At 38.1% G+C, this 25747-nt stretch overlaps 1 protein-coding gene and 1 long non-coding RNA gene across 2 annotated transcripts; both read right to left on the reverse strand.

The window, feature by feature from the left end:
• Positions 1-637: 637 nt before the first annotated feature.
• Positions 638-1018, reverse strand: LOC131077559 (histone H3.3). Its single transcript, XM_058015080.2, has one exon. The coding sequence runs from the start codon at positions 1016-1018 to the stop codon at positions 638-640; it is 381 nt and encodes a 126-aa protein (XP_057871063.2).
• A 48-nt stretch (positions 1019-1066) lies between these two features.
• On the reverse strand, positions 1067-25337 carry LOC131855896 (uncharacterized). The gene is made up of 4 exons (XR_009358132.1): positions 25126-25337; positions 23885-24009; positions 23545-23606; positions 1067-1142 (listed from the first exon to the last, which is right to left on the reverse strand). It is a non-coding gene; the product is annotated as an uncharacterized LOC131855896 (long non-coding RNA).
• Between the last annotated feature and the right edge of the window lie 410 nt (positions 25338-25747).

The raw sequence follows: 25747 nt of genomic DNA on the forward strand, positions 1-25747 counted from the left end.
TCTTCTCAAGAATAAGGTGGGCAGAGGGTCCCACGGAGTAAGATTTCCCTCCTCCGTAAGCACTTTTCAATCTATGATAAAAAAGAGGTTTCCCTAATGATTTCTAAGTTTACTTTGATTGACTTAATTTCAAGCATGACCCTGGCTGGGTCAGCTGAAGGCAGCTGCACTGTCCATAGGCTCTTATCTCTTAAATAAATTCCTTTACTCCATTGCCTAAATCCATTGCAATAGTTGTGGGCCTGTGGCCTTCCAGTTGTGATGTCATAGTTCTCATGTCTGGGAAATGCAAAATAAAATCTTTCAGCAAAAGGAGCATATACAGAATCAAAAATAGTACTTATGTTATCAAAGCAATAAACACAAAGGATCAAAAGTCAGATGGCTTCAAAATTAAATTGACCCAAGAAGAATGGCCCATCATCAAACTTCTCCAAAGCATTTTCCAGATAATCAAGTGTAGAGGTTGCCATGGTTTACATTTACCAATGGTACAAACACGTAGAGAACAAAGTGGTAAATGGAGAGTAAAAAATGGTAATTGGAGGGTATCAAATGGCAAATAACTACAAGTTACAATAGAGAAACAATAAATTTCTGCATTTTTCTGTCTAATCATGAACCAAGAAGGGCAGTTTCACCAAGGCCTGTCACGGTGCACACCACGAAGGCGTCTTGCAAGATGCAAGTCTTTCGGCATTATTGTTACACGCTTGGCATGAATGGCACACAAGTTTGTGTCCTCAAACAGATGGACAATATAGTCCTCAGCTGCCTCTTGCAAAGCTACTAAAGCTTCAGCAGTCCATCGATTCACCTCTAGTGTATAATGTGCCGTCACCTCCCTCACAAGTCTAGCAAATGGAAGCGCTGGGATGAGCAGTTCAAAACTCTTCTGGTATCGTCTTATCTCTCTAAGGACAACAGTTCCTGGTCTAAATCGGTGAGGCTTCCTTGCAGATGAATCAGGAGCATTACCACTTTTCTTCCTTGGGACTGCTGTCTTCTGCCTAGCCATCTTTAGATAAACAAATTTTAAAAAGCTGAACTATTTATACACAGTAAATTATAAATTATAAACAACTGGCCATCCAATTTTCTTCCTTGGGACTGTTGTCTTCCGCTTAGCCATCTTTAGATATCTGAGAGGAATCATATAATTCATAAGCCTGCTGATAAACAAATTTTAAAAAGCTGAACTATTTATACACAATAAATTATAAATCATAAACAACCGGACATCCAAACTATATACAGTAAAGTATAATTTACAAACAACCGGACATCCAAACCAATTCAAGTAAATGTCCAACCCAAGATGACTAAACCTTATTTAACCTTTCATTGTAGCAATTCTACATAACTACAGATCCGCATTCTGCAGGTTGTGAATTGCAGAAGGAAAATACCAAATTTCAGGAAACAAAAGCAATCAACAGAAGCAAAATCCACCCTTCAAAAAAATGATGAGATACCTTTCACAGAAAAAAGAAATCTCATAGTGGCAGTTACATCAAATTATCAAAGTTACATTAATGCAACATTTTGAAATAAACCCTGAAAACTTTTGTAATGTGTAACAAAAATACCTTCAAGGAATATCTAGCCCAATAATAATGTATAAATGATGGTACATATTTTATGAAAACTTAAAAAAATATCCAACATAAGATAATTACATTTATATCCTCGCATTTTATCATTTATTCCATCTAGTTGTCAACGGAAGGCATAGCAGTATGCACCAAACCCCTCAGACTGCAATAAGCAGTAACCCCACTATATAAATGATGAGTTTTCGATGCAACAAACTGGATGCATTTGACTGTGACACAACTTTAGTGCATTCAACCATTGTGGTTGGATTTGCTCCACCAGTAACATCACGCAGATTTACAACAAAAACAAACAAAACAATCAAGTTCAGTTGAAACAAACAATACACATTTCAGCTGAAACAAAATCCATGCTCTGATTATCATAAAATTGTATCCACGTGCCCAAGGTAATATGATGTAATAGCAACAATGGGCACATGTAAGAGTGTAATTTGGGTTCACGTCCTCCTCACTGCAGCAAGGAAACCTATGAATCTAGTGGACATGTAGCAAAATTATGGTAAACAACAATGGTACAATCAAACTTGAACTATATTTATGAATGAAAAAAATCTATCCTTCAGCTGCTGATGGCAGTCAATATCCTTGCCCAAGACAAATAATGGGATTGAGACTGATCATGACCGTTTTGAACAATGAAATTCCAAGTTACAGAAGCTTTATGCTTTGGTTCATCCCGTATATTAAGGAAGAGTTCAGAAATTGGGACATCACTCTCATTCTGTTATTTAGCTTTCTTAGAAATAAAATCGTGACCTGGGTTCAATTCCTTCTTAGGGCAATAAGCAATACAATTAGCTTGTAACTCCATTACACATATAGTCAGTTTAAGATGTAAATATGAATCCACATGCATTTGATAATTAAAATTGAACTTAATCTGCATAGGGACAACCTCACCCAGATTTACAAACAAAATAAAAAGCAAAAAAAGATCAATTTAGCTGAAACAATGATTACCCTAATTAAAATATAATCATATTGACATGTCCAAGGATTTATGGCGTACTAGTAATGAGGGATATTTATAAAAGCATAAATCAGGTTCAAATCTCCCACATTGCAACAAGACACACAAATCACTCTGACATGCACGATTATAGTATAGCCATAATGAGGTACATTTCACAGGTTGCTCCATTTTATGAATCAATTATCCAACTCTTGTTAATAGAACACTCAAGAGTGCCCTATTTTACGAATCACTATGATTTATATCTCCAAGATATTCCAATAAAAACCAAGAAACCAAAATCCTAAGCAGAGTAAAGTAGGTATTCACACATATTACTCCACACCCTATTAAAGGTAATCTCTTACAATTTACCAAACAAAAACACAAATCAAAGCAAAAAGGCCTAATGCTTCACCTCTGTGAGCATCACCTAGATGCAATGAGTGCTAAGTGGACCATTCATTGTCATGAGAGATGAGTTCTTGTGAACCACTACACATGAAACACACGCAGTTGAATCTTGATAACAATATCATAATGTAACTTGCTGTGGAAAATATCTCCTACTTATCAAAGTAAAAAGGATATTTTCAAAAAAAGGTAAAAAACCTCCTATTTGACTGACAAAAGAGTATTGCAGCCTCAAAACCCTCATCATCAAACAAAACCTGTTTAGACATTTTATCTTTGTATAAACTTTAACTAAATGGCATATTTTAAACTCCCAACATCTTTCAATGAGCCTTAACTGCCAAGATCCTCTACTTATGAGCCACGTGCCTATGGGCCCTAAGTCAGCTGAGTTCCTCACCCTACTGATTGGAGGATGCAACTTCAGTAATCGAAGGATGACTAGAGTATTGAATACCTCACCCAAAATCCTCCACTAATGAGCCACGTGCCTATGGGCCCTAAGTTAGCTGAGTTCCTCACCCTCCTGATTGGAGGATACAACTTCAGTGATTGAAGGATGCAACTTTAGGGATTGAAGGATGACTAGAGTATTGAATACAATAGAAGAGTAAAGTGAAGGAACACAATGGACCACTAAGAGGGGGGGGGGGGGGGGGGGGGAATCAGTGGTGATCAATAAAAACTTGAGTTGTCTACAAGATCAAAGCTTTACTAACAACAATCATAAAGCTATGAGCAGAAGCATCAAACACATTAGCACACATAAGAAGCAACCCATAACATAAGAGCATACAAGGAAAACCCACGGTGGGGAAAAACCTCGGTGAGAAATGTTGTTGGAGTCTACTGCTCCAATCCAACCTCATAGGTAAAACAAATTACAACATTTAGGGCACCAACCCCTATCTCTAAGCACCCACTCAAATGATTATAATGCTATAGATTTCAAATTCAAATTAGATACCTTGTTGCAAATGAGGTTTTGCAACACCTTCTTGTTCTACTCTCTCTGATCTCTTCTTCCCTATTCTCAGCTCTTTGTCTTCTCTGCACTGTTTTGGTCACTTGTCTATGTTGCACTCTATCTCTCACTCTCTGTTCTACACACACTCCTGCCCCCTTCAACCATGTTGCACTCTCTCTTCTCTTCAACTTTTTGTCTACCTTTTCACTCAGCTTTCTGCTCTCTGTTCAGCACTAAGTTTTCTTCCCCTCTACCTCGGTCCTCACACTCTCGTTTTTCACACAACTTCTTGCTTGCCTTTCTTCTTTTCTCCACCTCGACCTTGCTGCTCTCACTGTCGGTTTGCCTTTTGCCAGTAAACAACTCAAGTTCCCAGACGCGCCAAACTGTAATCCTTTTAGACTTCGAATGTGGACTATTGATCTGTTGGAAGCAACTAGGAAGCCTTGATCACAATCGTCATTGTGGCGGTTCCACGTGCCACATCATCAAACACTTCAGCCAGTACATTAGACCACACTCTGTCAGCTCTGCCACTTGTTAAGCCTCATTATCTTTTTCTTTGTTCGACAATTTTACCTGCCCATAAGATTTGATATCCTGCCTGTCAATCATCTCGAGCCGCACACTAGTCTGCAACTGATCCACCACAAATGAATTTTCCAACTACTTGCCTTGTTTGGATCAACAGTAGCTTCATTTGACCGCCAACATCTTGTTCAACATTTATACATTTCTGTTCGACCACCTGGAGCACACATGTCATCACATTCAACATCCAGGTCATTTGGTCAAGACAGGTCAACCGCCATGTGGACCACTGCATCTATCGGCTCACAAACATGGTTGCAAAGTCGGTCATACTTTCAGTCAAGTGGCCTCAGATTCACCCTATGCACGCCACATCGTCGAGTCAAACTCGATCAATGCCCATGTGGACTATCGTGATGCATGGTGGCCTGCTCTGTGGATACACATCGGGCTGAGAACAAACACTCATGTCAATTTGCATGATAACCATATGCATTGGATGGCATGCCTATCAGGGAAACTCTCTCCGATCCCCACTCTCTCTTGCATTCCACTTTCCTCATGTTCATCGTTGAGAGTCACACCGATGTCATTTCTTGTTTGTTATCGGGTTAACTCATATGGTCGGACTGGCATCAAATGTTTCTCCCTAATTTGATCTTGTTTGGCTGACAACCACATATCTCGTTCTATCTTGTTGGACTGAGTCACTCTGATGATCAACAGGTCGGATCCATCGGTATGAGCACAACTATCAGGCAGAGATCACCAAGGTTACGCCGCAAAACAGGGTCTCTCTAATCCCTTCGGCAAAAGCATATCGGTATGAGTCACACCGATCTCTTTGGTCATCTTACAAAAACCATATCGGCAACAGTCTTACCGATCTGCACACATCAAGTCCATCGGCCGGCAATATCTCATTGGCAACAATCACATTGATGTCGCATCTTTACTCTTATCGAGCTGACTCGTGTGATCAGGCTGGCACCACACATATACATCCGATCTGAACAAGTCTTACCGACAAATATTCTCGTTTGTTCACCATATCGAGCAGACAACTTTCTCTTGCCGATGTACTTCATGTTCTTTGTCGGGGTGTCTAACACAGTCGGCCTATCTTTTCGATTTCATTCTAATGGTTCAAGGTCATGCCAATTTGCTCAATAGCCTACACACATCGGGGTGACTCCACCCGATATAACACTCTACTCGGCCTGTTGTGTTATATGTATTAGGATGACTCAGTTCGATATCCAAGCATGTCCCTCTTGTCAGCATGACGTCCATCGTTGGGCAGACCTCTCACATCTCATTCCTCTTTTACAACTCATTCCGATGACATTTCATCGGTCAAACACTTGCCGATAGCCTAATGATGCCTATGGTTCCTTTCGTTGTGCACGTCAAGCAGACACATCCCGATGTCATCACTCATGTTCCTTGTCGGTATCTCAACACGATCCGACATCGGCCTGAATTACGCCGATAGCACCCCATCGGCTTGACATCTCCAAATCATTATGACACATTCTGAGACCCAGTGTCATCCCAATAGCATCCTCTGATCCATCATCGGTCAGAGTCACACCGACCGCACATTCTAAACCCGGCACAATCCTTAGCCTCTCATCAGCCAAAGTTACACCGATCAAATCACTGATGTGAACATCTCCTGCACAACACGGATCGGGGCCAGACAACATAGGGGTCTCACCGATACACTGTCAAATAAGGATTTCTCTGCTCAAATCGGCCAGACAACTCAAGGGTCTTGCCGATATATTGTCAAACATAGGTTATTGCACTTTTCACCTCTGCAACTTGCACACACCAATGGCAATGGATCAAACACATTGTGATGCACCTGTAGAACATGAAACTACACAGTTTACACCTTTGCAACACATGAGCTCAACGTTTTGTGCATCTCAATTCTTCTGCAGCCTGCAACTATATGACCTAGTTGACATGAATGGCAACACATTAGTCTCTTCTGCAACTTCATCTCATTAGATCAGCCCTGCACACACACATGTTGACATCAATGCCAACATAAAGATTTCCCCCAAAAAAAGATCTAAATAGTGTCACTGGAGAGCCAATCCTCACCATGTTTAGGACCATGGAGAGCCTGTAAACTCAGTGGTAGAGTGCCAGCCAGTGGGAGGTGAGAAATTGCAGCTGGCAGTAGAAAATCCAACATACTGATCAGAGGTGTTATGTATAGCTATAAATAACATGACATTATTGTGAAAGCTATAAAGAATACTTGGCATATTAATGGGAGTGAAAGCAAAAGCTTTTAGTTGTTTTTGTCACAAAATTGCAGGTTTACAACACATGGTGGCAAATATTTCAGTCTTATTTAGGCAGCCTCCTTTCTAATCTCAAAACAAAATCAGGAACTTGTCACTTAATCAATCACTACATTCCTAAGACAAGGAAGATAAGCTCATTAGTTGCACAAGTTCTTTGCAAGCTCAAGGGTAGTAGCATTCTTGTTTATGTTTTTGCCATTTTGCAGTTGGAAATTGCAGCCTTTGGGCATTTTTTTGTAAATTTTATGTATTAAGGATTAATAATGTATATGATGAAACCTTATCAATGTTTTGATATAAATATCTGAAAACTTCCTAATTTTTAATAGTCTACCCCCTTATATCTCCTACTCTCCCCTTAAAATGGCCTCCAAAAAATCCATCTCCAAAACACTTCCACCCATCCCCTACTGTCCCAATCCTGAAAACCTGGTGGAACATAGCAATAAATTTGAAACTAAATTTTGCAAATAGCGAACGTCATAACTTAAGGGCTAGGAAAGAAAATACATTCGAATTTGAAGACAAAATTGTACATACAAAGATTTGACATCAAGGGGAAAATTGTAGAAAAATTTGATGCTGGAACACCATAATGTAATCAGTTAAAAATAGACTCCAATTCTAGGTGTCATCTTTCAACAATTCCAGACTATTTTTGGAAGAGTAAGCTAGGGGAAATTACTTTCAGATTTGAAGCAGTTTATTCTATTTATAGATGTCCAAAATTTTGAGACTTTTATTAGTTTTGGAGCACTGGTTTTAGAAACTAATTTTAGGTGTTTTTTATTATAAATTCGTTGCTATTTTAAGTATATTCTGTTGCTTCCTTCTTAATCACTTTTTATAGGGGTCCATGTTTAAAGTATTCTTTGAGTTATAGAAACTATTTATATATGCTACAATCTGCTATTTTTTTGTTTCATCTAAATTTAGGAACAGCATGTTCAGGTAGTTTTATTGTTAAAAATTTTGGGGTTGAGAACTGTTTAAAACAAGCCCACCTGTACTATTTTTTAATCTTCGGCAATTACAGAATTATTTTTATGGTGTTTTATTTTTTCAGCTGATTGCCCAGACCGATGTTTGATGCTTCAGTTACTGCTGTTTTCTGTAACTGCTTATATGCAGCAAGTAGATATTCAGTAAGTGTATTGAATGGTGAATACTATATGCTGCATGTGGATTTTCCGTTGCTTTGAGTAAGTGGATTGCTTAAATAGTTTCCAACAGTTGTATCCATACATAATAAAAATCTAGTCATATTTCAGGCTAAAATACTATGATTTTTCATCTAGTGTGATATCATCAAAACCTTGTCTCCCATGGTTATGTACCGAATGGTGAATACTGTATGCTGCATGTGGATTTTCTGTTGCTTTGGGTAAGTAGATTTTTTTAATTCTAACAGTTGTATCCATACGTAAAAAACAAATTGTAGTCATATTTCAGGCTAAAATGCTATGATTTTTCATCTAGTGAGTTATTGTCATATCCTTGTTTCCCATGGTCATGTATGTCATTATTTATAGTTTCTAGTCAATGTCTTTGCAGGGCCAACAGATGGAGCTTTCCAATGCATTAGGCATAGTGAAGGTTGCAGCCTGGACAAGGGAGGAATGGTAGTTTGTGTACCTACTTGCTGCTGAGATTATTGTTTACGATTTGTGTGTTCTGTGAATTCTGATGTGTTGATTTGATATATTGATTAGAAATTAGAAGTGGTTGTAGTATTTGTATTGCAATTTTCATGTGCATGGGTGTTGCAGCTTTGTATGCAATTTCCATTATTCAATTTATCTGGTTTTGTATATCGTTGTCCATCCAATTCAATTCTTGTGTTGCATTCACTTTGTTCAATTTTTTCTTTAAGCCAAAAAGATTGAGCGCGTGTTAGCTATCATAGATAAGGTCATTTGTATCAATCCAACGATATAATCTAGCATCTCACAAGTGTAATTTTAAACCCTAGGTATATTAATCAGATTTATATAATTGATTGTGCCCTAGGTTGTAATCAGATTTGCAGTATTTTATTAAATCAACTTAGATTAATTATGCCCTAGATTGTAATCAGATTTGCAATATTTAATAAGCCAACATAAATCAGAAATAAAACAGTAGACAAACAAGCATACCCTGGGAAAACCTCCAAGGAGGAAAAACCCAGCATGAAAGACCCACAGGTCAGATTATATATTCTCCTCTAAATATAAGTACAATACTTAGCTTGAATCTGATCTTCACATATCAGATCTGTCCCTTGTATGCTTCAAAGCCTTGCATAAAAACCACTATGTCCTCTTGGACAATTTCGCACCAATCTGAAATACAATTTTGCACCAATCTGAAATAGTTCGCACTCTTCCTTGAATTCGCACAGCAGAGCTAAATCGCCTTTGTATGTGAACTTAATGAATGTGTATTGACTTACAAATTGTCATTTATTTATATGCATCTTTTGCACTTTGAAATGTAAGTCAGCCTCCTTGGTTTTGGCGCCAATAATTAAATGGCATGTATTTTGGCATAGCGTGGCAATGTGAAAGGGTCACGTTACCCTAGGATAGGACCCGGTCTTAAAAGGGGGGGTTCGGATGTTGTCTTAAGGCAATCCGAACCCCTATAAGCCTAGTTACAATCAACAACAAGATCCCTTATTGTGTGGGAAAGTGTCAAAACATCGATTACACTCAATTTTTCGTTACCCTTCTTTGTTGACTTTAGCTAAGGTAGTTTTAGGCCATGATGATCTAAGGATTTTGAGGAGCTCCATTTTAGGGTGTCAATCCTTGCTGACTTTATGTCTAAACTTGGTGCAGTAGTGGTCTTTGATGAGTTGTAGGACTAGGTTGCAGATCTAATGCTCCATCCTAAGGACATGGATTTCTCTGTGCTGGTTCTAGTAAGTCTTGATAGGGATTTTCTATTGAACGATGATGAGAAAGTGTCACTTGAGAATGATTTTGTTGGCACTGGGTTCTTTCAAAGATCCTCGAAATCCCTCAATAGTGGGTGGTGTACAAGCTCTTCAACTTGAGTTATGAGCCTTGTAGCAAGAATTTTAATATCTTTCAGCTTTCTTCCTTGACCTTCAAATGAAGATGAAACATCTATTAGTTTCTCGTATGAACAAGCACATTTACACTTCCAATTGGTAAGGGATATCTTGTTTGATAGTAGGAAGAGACAAGAAGTTTGTCTTGGGCCCTTGACTAATTATGGCACTGGCAAAAATTTCGCTTCAGGTTGTGGCAGCATCGCAAGCATGGAATGTCATGTATAGTGTTCTAGAAGCTTCACCCAAGGATTGTGGTAGGGTAGTGTTGTGACCTTTTCACACATCGCCCCATTGCTAATGGGGACCCCCTCTTTGCCAGCTTCCTGCGTTGTTAGGTTAGGGTTTTGGCTGCTTAGTGGGCAATTTTGCGTTTTCCGTGCCCGAGTCTCGAAGTTTTGATCATGCCTAGTGTCGTCTAGGGTTTTTGAAGTTATAGGATCAAGTTGCAAAAGTTGATATTTTAATGATCCTAAGTTTTGTCTAAGTATAAACCTCTTTTTAGCGTTAACGTGTTTTTAAACATGCACATCAAGTGATTTTAAAGTGTCAAGATATTCCCAGACCTTTTGGAGTTGTTTTCTCGCTCCTAAGGTAATATCTAAGTTGGTTTCGCACTTTCTTCCAATATTTTCCTAGCGTTTCGCTCATATTTTTGGAAAATTAGTATAAGTCCAGTCAAATTTAAAAGTCGCTGACTGATTTTGAGTGGTTAAAATGATAAAATCCTAAGAGAAATCCTTATTCCAAGGGTTAAAGGGTCAAAATCCATGCTAGAGGTGCTTTTCCCCTCACATTCCAGACTACCCAACCCATTCCCCCACTCAAAATCCATACTACACATGGGTTTCCCCTGGAATCCATACTGGCCACTAATTTCCCCCACTATTTATCCATATTGCCATCGAATTTCCCCTGGAAGTGCTAAAATTTGGCTAAGTGTCAGGATTTATCCTGACTGCCATTGAATTTCCCCTGGGAGTGCGGACTGGAATGCAAGGATAATTCCATGCCTGGGTCGATTTTCCACTAGGATTTTTGTGACAACTAAGTAAAGATTTTTGTCCGGATTTTTATCTACTGAGGTCGTTTTTCCCCTGAGCATTTTTGTAAGGATTTTTGCCCGGATTTTTGTCCAGACAGGGATCGATTTTCCACTGGGAACATTATGAAGAGTTTTGAGTCCGGATTTTCATCCAGACTAAGGTCGAATTTCCACCAGGGAGGTATTTTTTAAAGTTAAGTGAGTTTTAAGCGTGGATTTTTGTCCAGACGCATATCGAATTTCCCCTGGGGGTGATTTTTTGCAAATTGAGTGCATTTTTGTCTAAATTTTTGTCCAAACTCACATCGAATTTTCCCTGGGAGGGTTTTTTTGTGCATTTTGATGAAATTGAGCATGGATTTTTGATCAAGCATGGGTCGAATTTCCCTTATGGGGTAAATTTTGATACTTGAATGATTTTTTAAGGGATTTTTCAATCCCAACCTATAGCGATTTTCCCCTGGAGGCTTTATATTGGATTTAAATTGAAATATTTTAATAAATAAGCCCCATTTTGATTGCTTTTAAATAATTATTAAATGATTATTTAAAATTTAAAAGCAAATTTAATAACTTGCAATAATTATTAAATGTTTGAACCTTCTAGAAGCAAGTTAGGGTTTCACCAAGCAAGTATTTATACAAGTGTTTTTTTATCCCACATTGCTTGTGTGGTGAAAGTTGGAGGTGAAAGCAAGTATATGAGAGGAACTTCAGCATTATTTTATTATTATTTCTGCTAGGTGTCTCCATGAAAGCGATTTTTCTCCAAGTTGGGCGAATTTTTTTAGCAAGGCATTTTTGTGAAGTGTGGGATTGAGGATTTATTTTCCTCCATTTTTTCCAGCTTGCTGATCTATTCCTCTTGGCTGCCATTAAAGACCAATTTCAGATTTTCGATTTTGCTAAGTTTGGCGATTTTTTTCAAATTTAGCATTTTTTGGTGAAAGTTGGCAATTTCATGATTGGAGACTTGGGCGATTTTTTTCTCCACCATTTGTGCTTGCTGTTTAGACCTTCATTGCTGCAAATTGTTGTCATTGACAACAATTTTCAGAATTCCATTTTGGCACTAGACTTGGAAAAATTTCGATTTTGCTTAGGAGGTGTTTTGGTGCCATATTTTGATGATTTTCATGCATGTTTTGTGGCTACCATCACTTCCAGCCTGCTGATTCACTTCAGATCTGAGGTTTGCTTCAGATTTTGACCTCCATTAATGGCTACCATTAATTTTCAGACTTAAGTTTTTATTGCCCAGCCAATTCCAACTTAAACATTTAGCATTTGGAGATGTTTTATGGAGTTTTCTATGCATTTTTTTAGACCATTTTATCGCTGTTGCAGGTTTGAAACGCCATTGTTAGGCGGTTGTCCTCAAAAATCTTCATTTCCAGCCACCTAACCAATTTTGGCGAATTTGCTTGGAGCTGTTTCCTTAGCAATTTTTCATCATTTTCAGGGATTTAAACCACTTTGCAAGGTGCTGGTAAGTCTGAAGTATCCGATTTTCAGACTTGTCCTCAGAAAACTAATTTTTACCAGCCATACTTACATTCCAAAAAATGATTGTTTTCATCAATAAAACTGAGTTTTATTGATTTTATGCACATTTCTGAAGATTACAACATGTTTTAAAAGTTTGATTTTTAGGTTGTCTTCAGAATTTTGACCTCCATTGTTGACTACGGAAGGTGTCTTCAGACATTCATTGTGTGAAAACACAACCTTTCACACCTTTCCTAAGTCATCATCAATCCGGTATACTCCTTTGCACTTTAGCTTGCATATTTTCTAAGCGTAAGGAGGTATAAATGAATTTTATGGAAAGCTTCCATGTCTTAGTGTTGTCACACTTTGAACTTAATTGCTAAAATTTACCAAGTGTATGGATTATTTTCCTTACTCCATGCTCTAAATTAGCTAAATCTTTAGAAAGTCATGAATTTTATTACGAATATTTTCCTAAGTCTAACTTCGAACTTCGTACAGGTGCGATGTCAAAGTCAGGATACAAGGAAAGGAAAGAACTGTTGAAGACTGGATTTTATCCAGAGTTTAAGATTTCATCCAGATGGAAGGAGATCGCTGATACAAACATGCATTTCCTGGACTTCGACCAAATGCAGCGTCGGATGTTCGGATCCAGAGATCAGGTTCCTTCTCCAGCATATGCGAATATTATGAAGAGTGGCATTTTCCATGCCAATGGGTTTCCATAGTCCATACAATGCGGTGAGTTGATCCTGGAGTGTGCACGGTGTTACGATCCACTCACGAGAATGATTAAGGGTCCTAAGGGCATTGTCATCACCTACCTTGCTGAGGATGCCATTGCAGAGGCGTTCGGAATTCGACACGGAACATACATGAAAGATGTGACCAAGGAGGATTATGCAGACAGCTACACAAAGAAGATGGGTGCATGCAAGAATTTAATTAACAAAGAGTGGATGATTGAGCCTAGGTCTCATCATTCCAAGGCTCCCAAGACACTTATGTGCATAGATTTTAAGGAGGAATATAGTGATTTGATATTCCTACTCAACAGAGTGATGGGAATGCCGCAGGGAGCAATATTTCATGGATGGATTTTCTACCTCATCCAGGATTTTCTTAGAGGAACACTAGTGAATTGGTCCAAGATTATAAGTGACAATCTAGATTTCCAGCTGAGAAATGTAGAGCGGTCTAAGTCATTCGCCATGACTTCCTACTTGGTGTACCTGCTTGCACGATTTGTTTCATACAGAGGACTAATATGCAAAGGTGAAGTCGGGAATGGGCAAGGACAATTTAAGAGTTATGAATGCTACCCCCAGCTGAGCATGCATAGAATTGAAGACTATAAGAGAGTGAATGATGAATTCACTATGTACACCACACGGATGTTGCAAGGCGGAATCCATAGAAGATTGTCCAGGGAGGCAACAGAGTTAATAGAGAAATATGGATCATGGTACATACAATTCCCCACTTTCACGTACCTGAGGATTCATGGGTTTCAATCTGAACCCTACAGACTTCCTAGGTATCCTACCGACAGAATGATATTGTTGGAAGTGGTGAGACAGCTTCTAGAGTTCGATGTTATCCAGAGAGAGAAGCACAAGACAAGAATGACATTCCCTATTTCAGTTGGGAAGACGTCAAAGGTTTGCCAATCCGCTATAGCTGCCAGCAATGCAGGTGAGGAGCTTGCATTCTACAGATTTGCTACCTACAAGAAAAGAGAAAGATTCGATCCAGACAAGGTGGTCGGAAGGATCAAAGGAGAGAAGTTCACTCATAAGGTTGACATAGAGGATTATTGGGCTAACTTAATGGACGAACAAGCAGTAAAGAGAAGAATGTGGTCCAGAATGTCAGTGGATTTCATGAGGAAGTGTGGACTTTTCCTCATCCCTGATTAGGTATTAGATGATAGAGATCATACACACCCACATTATGTTGAAATGTGGCGACTGATCAGCAAAGTACTGTACACTCAGCACGTATCCTTGCCGGGGTCCAGGGCCAGGCCAGGCCCCGAGTAGGGGTTTGGGGGTGGTAGCCCCCAAAGCGGGCGAAACCTGCTACGGGGGTTCGGGGGCAGTAGCTCCCGAGAAAAAAAATTTGTCGTTTTTTTGTTGATGAAAACCGACATTCTAATAAAACCCTAAAAAGGCAGACTTTGTTTGTTGCCCTAAAAACGCATGTTATAAGCGGTTGGGATGCTTAAGGCATTGTAAGGTTGATGTACTATTTTTGCTAGATAATAAGAAAGATTGGACGGTTGTGTATGGTGGACGTAACCCATTTTGGATGAACCACGTTAAATCTCTGTGTTATCTGTGCCCTATTTTATTCCTTTATCTTTTGTATTTAAATCTGCATATAATGGTTAGTTCATATTTGCTTCAGATATGCTTGAAACCCTAACAATTGGTATCAGAGCGAGGTTTTCTGTAAATTGGCAGGACTTTCAGATTTGAGTGGGAGCAATGGAGGATTCCAAATTCAAGGTCGAAAAGTTTAACGGCCAAAATTATCAGTTATGGAAAATGCAGATAGAGGATTACCTGTATCAAAAGGATTTGTGGCGGCCATTAGAAGGAAAGGCAAAGAAAGCGACCACAATGTCAGATGAATAATGGGACATTTTAGATAGAAAGGCATTGGGATCCATTCGATTGTGCCTTGCATCGTCTGTAGCTTTCAATATAACAGAAGCAAAAACGGCTGTAGATTTGATGGTGACATTGGCTAAGCTGTATGAGAAACCCTCGGCTTCGAATAAGGTATTTCTTATGAAGTGTTTGTTTAATTTGAAAATGAGTGAGGGAGGATCTGTAGCAGAGCACTTAAATGAATTTAATACAATTACCAGTCAATTGTCTTCGGTAAAAATTACCTTTGCAAAAGAGGTTAGGGCTATTTTGATTTTATGTTCTTTGCCAGAAAGCTGGAATAGCTTGGTTATGGTTGTAAGTAACTCTGTCTCTGGTAAAAATACTTTGGTATTTGATGATATTGTTGGTGTTATCCTAAGCGAGGAAATGCGAAGAAAAAGCACAGGTGAGACTCCAACATCATCGGGTAGTGTTTTGAATGTGGAGAACAGAGGAAGATCAAAGGAAAGAGAAAAAGGCCCTTGGAATGAGAAGTCATGAGAGAAGTCAAAAAAAGGACGCTCTCAATCTAGAGGAAAGAAAAATTGCTGGTACTGCGGAAAGCCTAGTCATCTAAAGAAAGATTGTTGGTCTCGGAAAAACAAAGGAGGAGACAAAAATGAAAATGACAGTAAGGAAGCTAATATTGCAAGTAATACTTTACAAGATGCTTTAATCTTATGTTTGGATAATGTTAATGATTCCTGGGTAATAGATTCTGGGGCTTCATTTCATGCTACACCCCATAGAAAATATTTTCTAGATTATGTTCAAGGTGATTTTGGACAGGTATATTTGGGTGATGATGAGCCCTGTCAAATTGTTGGAAAAGGAAAGACAAAGATCAAGTTGCAGAATGGAAATGATTGGTTTCTGCAGGAGGTAAGACATGTTCCTAACTTAAGAAGAAATTTAATTTCTGCAGGGCAACTAGGTAGTGAAGGTTGCATAGTTACATTCTCAGACAGTATCTGTAAGGTCACTAAAGGATCATTGGTAGTAGCTAAAGGTGCGAAGGTAGGCACATTATATCTGTGTACTGGTAACACTTACTCTACCTTAGCTGCTATAGATAAAGTTACTGCAGGGACAGCAACAATAGATGTTGCAAGAACAGATTCGATAATGTGGCACCATAGGCTTGGGCACATGAGTGAGAAAGGGATGAAAATCCTTCACTCCAAAAATCTATTGCCAGGACTAAAGAAGATTGATTTAGAGTTCTGTGAAAACTGTGTTTATGCCAAACAGAAAAGAGTCAGATTTCTCAAGGTTGGGAAATAGAAGAAGAGTGAGAAGTTAGTGCTTGTGCATTCAAATGTATGGGGACTGGCTCAGGTATCATCTCTTGGTAGCTCTTGTTATTATGTTATTTTTATTGATGACTCAACCAAAAAAACATGGGTATATTTCCTAAAACAAAAATCAAATGTTTTTGAAACTTTTAAGAAATGGAAAGCTTTGGTTGAGAATGAGACAGGAAAAAAGTTGAAATGTCTCAGATCGGATAATGAAGGTGAGTATTGTAGCAAAGCATTTGAAGATTACTGCTCCTTAAATGGGATTAGAAAGCAGAAGACAATTCCAGGAACTCCACAGGAAAATGGTGTGTCAGAGAGAATGAATAGGACTATCATGGAACGCGCGAGGAGCATGAGATTGTATGCTGGATTGCCCCAACATTTTTGGGCAGATGTTGTACATACTGTTGTCTATTTGATAAATAGAGGACCTTCAACCCCTTTGGATGGTGGTATTCCAGAGGAGGCATGGACTGGTAAAAAGGTAAATTATTCTTTTCTGAAAACCTTTGGTTGTGAAGCTTTTGTCCATGTTGATAAAGAAAACAGAACCAAGCTTGATGCTAAATCTCAGAAATGTACCTTCATTGGATATGGGATAGATGAATATGGCTATCGGTTATGGGATTTTGAAAATAAAAAAATAACTAGAAGTAGAGATGTTATATTCAATGAGAAGGTTGTGTATAAAGAACAGATGCAAGAAAAGAAGCATGAACAGGACAAGCAAGAATATGTGGTGTTGGATGAGATTCCTGAAAATGAAATGCCACAGGTACCTGATGCTCAGGAACAACAGAATGTCCCACAAACTCCTGCAAGTGCTAGACGTTCTACGAGGTCAAGTAGACCCCCTGAAAGATTTTCTCCTTCTTTGTATTCTATATTATTAACTGATTCTGGTGAACTAGAAGAATATGAAGAAGCAATGCACGTGGATGCCAAACAACAGTGGGAGCTAGGCATGAAAGAGGAGATGGACTCCTTGATGAAAAATAAGACTTGGGACTTAGTCCCTTTACCTGCAGAAAAAAGAGCCTTGCCTAACAAATGGGTTTATCAGCTGAAGGAGGAGGAAGGAGGTCAGAAAAGATATAAGGCCAGACTTGTGGTAAAAGGTTTTGCACAGAAAAAGGGTATAGATTATGATGAAATATTTTCTCCAGTTGTAAAAATGACTTCAATTAGAACTGTACTTAGTCTTGTGGCTGCAGATGATTTACATCTTGAACAATTAGATGTGAAAACAGCTTCTCCATGGAGATTTGGAGGAGGAAATTTACATGTTCCAACCACAGGGATATGAGGTCAAAGGTAAGGAGAACTTGGTGTGCAGGTTGAAGAAAAGTTTGTATGGCTAAAGCAAGCACCCCGACAATGGTATTTAAAATTTGATAGTTTTATGGCTGAACACGGTTATCATAGATGTCATTCTGATCATTGTGTATATTTTAAAAGATTTGATAATGGCAGTTATATTATCCTGTTGCTTTATGTTGATGACATGCTTGTTGCTGGATCTAACATGCAACATATAAATGATCTTAAACAGAAATTAGCCAAGTCATTTGCTATGAAGGATTTGGGTGCAGCTAAGCAAATTCTCGATATGAGGATTACATGGGACAAGAAAAAGAGAACCTTGAATTTGTCCCAAAGTGAGTATATAAAGAAGGTGTTGAAAAGATTTAACATGCAGGATGCAAAAGCAGTTAGTACACCTTTGGCTAGTTATTTCAAATTGACTAAGGAGATGTGCCTAAAGGCACAGGAAGAGGTTAATAAAATGTCTAACATCCCGTATTCATCAACTGTTGGCAGTCTAATGTATGCAATGGTATGCACAAGGCCAGATATTGCACATGCAGTGGGAGTTGTGAGTAGGTTTATGAGTAATCCGGGTATGGAACATTGGAATGCTATGAAATGGATTCTTCGGTATTTGAAAGGAACTACTACGAAGGCATTATGTTTCAAAGGATCTAATGCTGCTCTGAGCGGATTTGTTGACTCTGATCTGGCGGGTGATATTGATTCACAGAGGAGTACTACAGGGTATGTTTTTACTATAGGGGGAACTGCAGTCAGTTGGATTTCTAGGCTGCAAAAGGTTGTTGCACTTTCAACCACTGAAGCTGAGTATGTTGCTGCTACAGAAGCCAGCAAGGAGATGATTTGGTTACAATGTTTTCTGGAGGAATTGGGTCAAACACAGGAGGATCGCCCATTGTATACTGATAGCCAGAGTGCCATTCATCTTGCGAAGAACTCTGCTTTTCATTCAAGGACAAAGCACATTCAGCTCAGGTACCACTTCATCCGGACTGTTTTGGAGGAGGGTCAGTTACGGCTTGAGAAGATTCACACAAGTGAGAATCCTGCCGATATGTTCACGAAGGCAGTTCCACAGGAGAAGCTGATTTCTTCATTAGTTTCGATTGGTCTTCTTGATTGATAATTGTGGAATGTATACCAATCGAGTCCTAGTGTTTTTCCAGCGAATGTTGCATGTACAGTGGTGTCATGTAGTTTCAGTCTCCAAGTGGGAGATTGTTCGGTGTGGAGCCTGATTAGTCTCCAAGTGGGAGATTGTTGAAATGTGGCGACTGATCAGCAAAGTACTGTACACTCAGCAAAAATTTTTTGCCCTTTTTTTGTTGATGAAAACCGACATTGTAATAAAACCCTAAAAAGGCCAACTTTGTTTGTTGCCCTAAAATGCATGTTATAAGCGACTGGGATACTTAAGGCATTGTAAGGTTGATGTACTATTTTTGCTAGATAATAAGAAAGATTGGACGGCTGTGTATGGTGGACATAACCCATTTTGGGTGAACCACGTTAAATCTCTGTGTTATCTGTGTCCTATTTTATTCCTTTATCTTTTGTATTTAAATCTGCATATAATGGTTAGTTCATATTTGCTTCAGATCTGCTTGAAACCCTAACACATTATGAGAATAAAATGAAGAAGGCAATCCTATTGCCAAATTGGTCAGAGTCAGAAGAGATTGACTTGAATGTATTGATGAGAGAGGTCTTGAATTTCTCCCGCGCATGGGTAGATATGTAGATGAATAAGTTGGTTGACATGGGTGTTCCCTTCACTTATGAAAGGATGAAGCCGAAAGAGTCTACTTCTGAGGATGATCAAAGGACTGTCAGTGATGTCAGGATTCATGCAGACGAAGAGAGTCAAACTCCCAAGAGAAGGAAGAACATGCCTGGAGAAGTCAAGGCTAGAGGGAAGAAGATTAAAGAGGTGAAGAAGAAACAAAAGACTATCACTCCACTTATCATTCCTTCACCCCCTCCTAGTGTCTCATCAATCGAAGTGATTGAAGTAACAAAACAGAATAAGGAGACTCAGCAGTGTTCCAACACAATGATACTACCAGAGAATATTCAGGAACTCCATGCCACAGCAACATTTGCACCTCCTAATGAGAATAATGATCAGCCGGAATCCCCTACTGTCCTTTTGGAAGTTAGCTTGGGAAATGAAGTATATGATTGGACTAGGGATAATCCTGATGATAATGAGGATGTTATCTCGGCATTGAAAGGACTGGATCGAGAAGTATGTCTTGATGATGGTATGGAAATGGCCGCTATTCCTGAATGGCTGAGGAGAAGCATGGAGAAAAGTAAACAAATGATAGAGGTACAACCTATTGATGATATTGATGACTACCTAGCTAGGAGTGCTAAGAAGAAGGAGCCCAAGAGAATGGAGATTTTGTTGCACATGGCTAGAGATGAGACAGGAATGCGGATTGCGCAGATTGCTGTTCCTATTGCAGGCATGACAGCGGACATTGCTACTCCTATGGATTTCCAGATCACTTTAGTTGTCCTTGGTCGTACAACCCCAAGGCAGGAATTCCAGGAGATTGGTGACAACCTCCAGGCAATCAATGCAAGGTTAGGCAGAGCGGTTGAAGAGAATGAAAGTTACAAACAAGAAAATATTAGACTCAGAGAGTATATTGCAGGGACAAAGCGTGAGAATCCCACCCTTATTTCCCCTATTGCAGTTGACCATGGAATACATTCACACTGCGAGGTAGCGAGAGGTACACACTCAGAGGTGGAAAAGTGGATTGAAAGCACAAGAAAGCAGGCAAATGATTTCCTTACTCAGTTTGTCCATGCATATGATAAGACAACAACGCTCGTATTCAGAATCCAATATTTGGAGGGAGTTTGGGAAGAATTCCGGCCTATTCAAGACAAGACTATTCCACGCCTCCTGGCACTGAAGAAGGTTCCTAATTCCACCTTGGTCAGCGAGAACATTGTGCACGATGGAGACAAATATGATTTCCATGGCTGGTATTGTGCATTAGCCTTGAAGAAATCAGCTTATGAGAACGCCCAATCGAGTTGTATGGAGATGGAAGGATTAATTCAAGACATTCAGATGAAGATCCTTGCCTCGATTGAGGAATTATTGGGTGTTGATGTTAGTGATGCTAGTGGTTTACACTTAGCCGAATTAAGAGACAAGATGAAATTTATGTATTTTTGCTAGTTGGACTCTTTGAAGAAGAGTCAGATTGATAAATTGGTCTCTTTGTTGATTCATGTTCATAATTCACAGAAGCTCATGCCTGAATGGGAGAACACTATGAATGTTTGCTCGGATTCATTGGATGTGATTGATTTACAGCAGGATACCTTGCCTAGCATTTCCATGGAGGAGTTAGATTCAGTATTGGCTAGATTCTTGGAGTATGCTAGGAGAGAGAGAGATGCAGGAAGGAATCTTCTAGAAGATTCCCTATATGATGACTAAATATCTTTTCATTGGGCCATATGTTGGTGGTGCCATTTTTGATGTAACCCTAATTAGGGCAATTCTAGGGTTTTGTTGGCATGATCTCGGTTGTTGATCTTAGATCAATCTGGGCCATCCATTTTTGTAAGAGACTCTATATATGCCTCCTTGTCTCTCATTTGTAAGAGAGAGTTTTTGTAGAATTGTTGGTATATGCTGCAGCTATTTGAATCCTAATCATTGTTCAATTGTTGGTGATTTTGCTCTCCAAGTGTTGTATTTGCATTCATAGTTCTCAATTCCTCCAAGTTAGATTAGAATTTATTTTCATGTATGTTAGATTGAGTGGAAGATTTGTTGAATTCATTTGTGTGGAATCCTTAATCCATACCACTAGCCTCTTGTCATTGGTAAGTGCGCCTTGTGTGGTCAACTGGAATTTAAGTAAGCATAACTTCAACTATTACTCGTTCGTTGACAAACATCAACTTGGATGGTGTCTACGTTTGATGGTAATAGTTTGAAAATCTTTAAGTATACCTTAGATGATTGCACTAAGCTTGTGTCAATACCTGATTGTGAGACCTTGCCTGGTTTGATTCCATTAAATCCATTCATCATTTCCTACATTCTTAGGCTTAGAATAGATTTCCTGAACCCTATTCTTTTTCCCCCTTTTTTAGTAAGAAGTAAATCCAGAGCCATATTGATAAATCTTAAGTTGTCAGCACACCTATTCCGCATCATTCATGATAATCCAAACATTTGCGTAAGCCCCCAAGTGAAACACAGCAATTCACATCAACCACTGAACTTACCCACTCGTCAAGACCTGACGTGTAGAAACCTTGGAATCATTTTAGTTGATCTCATTCTTAGCATTTGAGGTGATTTTGTTCAAGGGAGGGTAAATTACTTTGGTAATTTATTCTGTATTGTTATGTGCATAAAAACACATCAACAGGTAGGAGGCTAACGTGTCACCAAGCTCTAGTTTCTTGGTTTCTTTTATCTTGATTGAATCTTTTGTTTTTTTGGCTTTTTTAGTTGCTTTCCCTATAAGCACAAGGCTTTTCTCTAGTCTTTATGCCTCTTGGAGGTTTGGTATGTATGTATGGTTGTCTATACTAGACATTTGTTGTGACACTAAAATAATCCATCTCTTTTAGTGTCAAAATAATAATAAATATATTATAAAATAATTTATAAGTAACACATCTATAGTTCATCACACACTAATAAAAATTAGAAAACAGTGAAACAAGTATATGTTATGGACCAAAGGTGAGACTTGGACAAAAATTTGGTTATTATTTAAAATTTACTTTCTCCTTTGTTTTTGACAAGGACAGTGAAGAAAAGGATCGATATGTGAAGATGTTCAACTAATGCGCTATAACTGATTCCATTTCTTTCACATCATTTCCAGCTCTGCTCTATTTGTTGCATGTACATTGCTCTAAGTTTTTGTTTCATCTCTTCCAAGAAATAATTACGAGGAAAAGAAATAAGCCATAGCATATGCTCTTTGCTGTATTTTTTTTACTGGAAACCTGGAAACCTGTAGAATGGTGTTCTCTTTACTCAAGAAATTTTTGTGCCACTTGAAGCTTATACAGACCATGCAATGGTGTTCTTCTCCATTCTATTTCCTACTTGCCTAGTCTCTTCTACTCAACCAACCTCATTGCTCTAATACCAAATAATGGCAGCAAAAGAAATTATCCATATATTTCCAAAAGAATGAATAAATTTAAATACTCTTTATGGTGTACCCAATATTGGCTATGTATAACCATTATTAGATTTAGTCTCACAACAACTTATCACTGTGTGATTGAGAACGCAACAAAATACAATTGAATGAAATAACAAACAACCTAAACAATCATGTGAATGGTATTTTAATATTTATAAAAGTTTACCTAGAATGTAAATTAATCTAATTTTTGTGCCACTTGAAGCTTATACAGACAATGCAATGGTGTTCTTCTCCATTCTATTTCCTATTTGCCTAGGCTCTTCTACTCAACCAACCTCATTGCTCTGATACCAAATAATGGCAGCAAAAGAAATTATCCATATATTTCCAAAAGAACAAATACATTTAAATACTCTTTATGGTGTACCCAATATTGGCTATGTATAACCATAATTAGATTTAGTCTCACAACAACCTATCACTATCTATGTGATCACGAAGGAAACAAAATACAATTGAATGAAATAGCAAACACCCTAAACAATCATTTGAATAGTATTTCAATGTTTATAAAAGTTTACCTAAAATGTAAACAAATCTAATTTGCTAATAGTTCAGAGGACAATGGATGCTAAAAAGCCTTGATATGTGTTATATAGTATATACTATCAGTAGCTTTCAGTGCAACTGCAATACTTACGTGCAGCATCAACTAAGTACACAATGGTAGTTCTGAGACCTTTGCAACCCTTCAAATTTCCCCTGCAGTTCCAGTGTTTGTCAGTTGACCATCAATACCATCTCCAAATCTTGCACACCTAAAAACTAAAATAATGGAAGCAGCCGAACAAACTATACGTGAGATAGAAGAAATCAAACAAACAAAAGCAGCAAATACCAATAATAACAAAGTTGCAAAATAGAATAGAAAATAAAGTTGCAGCCCTTTTGCTAATTATTATAATCAAGTTCTAATTATAAAGGAATTGAACATCATACATTTGCTAAAATACAAAATGAATTGATAAACCGTTCTATACATTGAATGTTCCGACTGTACTTTCAAGTTTTCAGCTACATCACCTTCTCCCCATTCCCCTGCCCCTTCAGCATCACCTAAGTACACAATGGTTGTTCTGAGACCTTGGCAGCCCTTTAATTCCTCCTGCAGTTGCAATGTTTGTCAGTTGACTATCAATACCATCTCTAAATATTGCACACCTAATAACTGAAACAATGGAAGCAGCCCAACAAACTACAGCTGAGATGGAAGAAATCAAACACACAAAAGCAACACATACCAATAATAACCAAGTTGCAGAATGGAATAGAATATAAAGTTGCAGTCCTTTTGCTATTTATTATAACCAAGTTCTAAAGGAATTGAACATCATACGTCTGCTAAAATACAAAATGAATAGATAAACCGTTCCATACATTGAATGTTCTGACTTAATTTCAATACAAACTAGTGACCTCATTCAAGTTTCCAAGTACATCACCACCTCCCCATTCCCCTACCCCTTCAGACCCTCCCTACATGAAAAGTTTAGATGTCCTCCATCAGTCAAAATAATCTGTTAACTTTCAAACATACTTATAACTAGTCCTTATCATCAACCACCATATTCTATAAGTAATATAGAACATTACTGCTCCTAGATAAGTCTCGAAACGGGAATTTTTTACACGCATAGTTAAATCACACGTACACATATGAAAAATATCAACCCTCTAGAAGTTTGCATGTATTCCAAAGTTTGCAAGTTATGCTACCTATTCGCGCAATTCTGAGCTTGTACCTTTTGTTTTGATTTTAATACAACTAAACAGAGTTTGTGGGAAGTGTAGGGTTTAAAGGAGTTTAGGGTTCTGGATTCAGTGTTATCTATTGTTCCTTTAAAATTACGCCTGATTTTGTTTTTTCAAATGGCCCGCAATATTTCACTATTCTTAGCTAATGTTATTTATTTTTACATTCGCTCCACGTATTTGCTAGAAAAACTGTTTGGATTTGAAAATTTACCTCAACTTCGTGGCTAAGAATGAAATGCTTAGAAAACCTGTGGCTTCTTCTCTCCTATGATACTATTATTTTTTTCGTCCCTTAAAAGAAGAAAAAGAAAACGCAAGAATCAATTGGACCGATGACATTTCCATAGCCGCATCAATGAAGCTCACATAGAAATGCATTTCAAAAAAAAACATCTAACCAGTAAATCCTCCAATTTATGCACTCTAAAAGAAACAGAAAATGGTGCTTCCAAATGATGTGGAATACCTTCAATTATTTGGAAAGCACGGTAGATAGAAACGAGGCACTTCAACAGTAAAATCTGAAAGGAGAATTTGAATTATGTTTTTGGAAAGCACTGTAGCTAGAAACGAGGCACTTCAATTTTTTGGAAAGCACAGTTGCTATGAAGGAGGCACTTCAACGGTAAAATTCGGAAGGAGATTTCAAATTAAAATGTAAAATAAGACAGCCGATATCACTGACATGAAAGTTCAGTCTCTGATCACCGTTCGATTTCGCCGTCGCCGATGCCGTTCCGTTTTTTACTACAGATTTCCGTTCGCCGCTTTTCACCTAATGAACTGGTGATGTACTTTAATGCATGAATGAATGATTGTTTTTAATGGCCAAACAGTTTATGACCAACAGATAGCTAGCAAAGAAGTAAGGAAGGTTCAAACAAAGCTCAAACAAAATACTATGGCTGCTAAACCTCTTTTTTCTTTTTTCTTTTATATTTTGGATGGCTGCTAAACTCTAATTATTTTTCCTCTCAAAACTTTTTTAATAAGCAAAATGTCAAATTAAGCGCATCTTGAATTAAGAATTATATAATTAATATTTTAATGACTATAATAAAATAGATACTAATAATATATTATAGTTA

The sequence above is a fragment of the Cryptomeria japonica genome, chromosome 6, assembly GCF_030272615.1.
Source record: "Cryptomeria japonica chromosome 6, Sugi_1.0, whole genome shotgun sequence".
Classification (NCBI taxonomy): domain Eukaryota; kingdom Viridiplantae; phylum Streptophyta; class Pinopsida; order Cupressales; family Cupressaceae; genus Cryptomeria; species Cryptomeria japonica.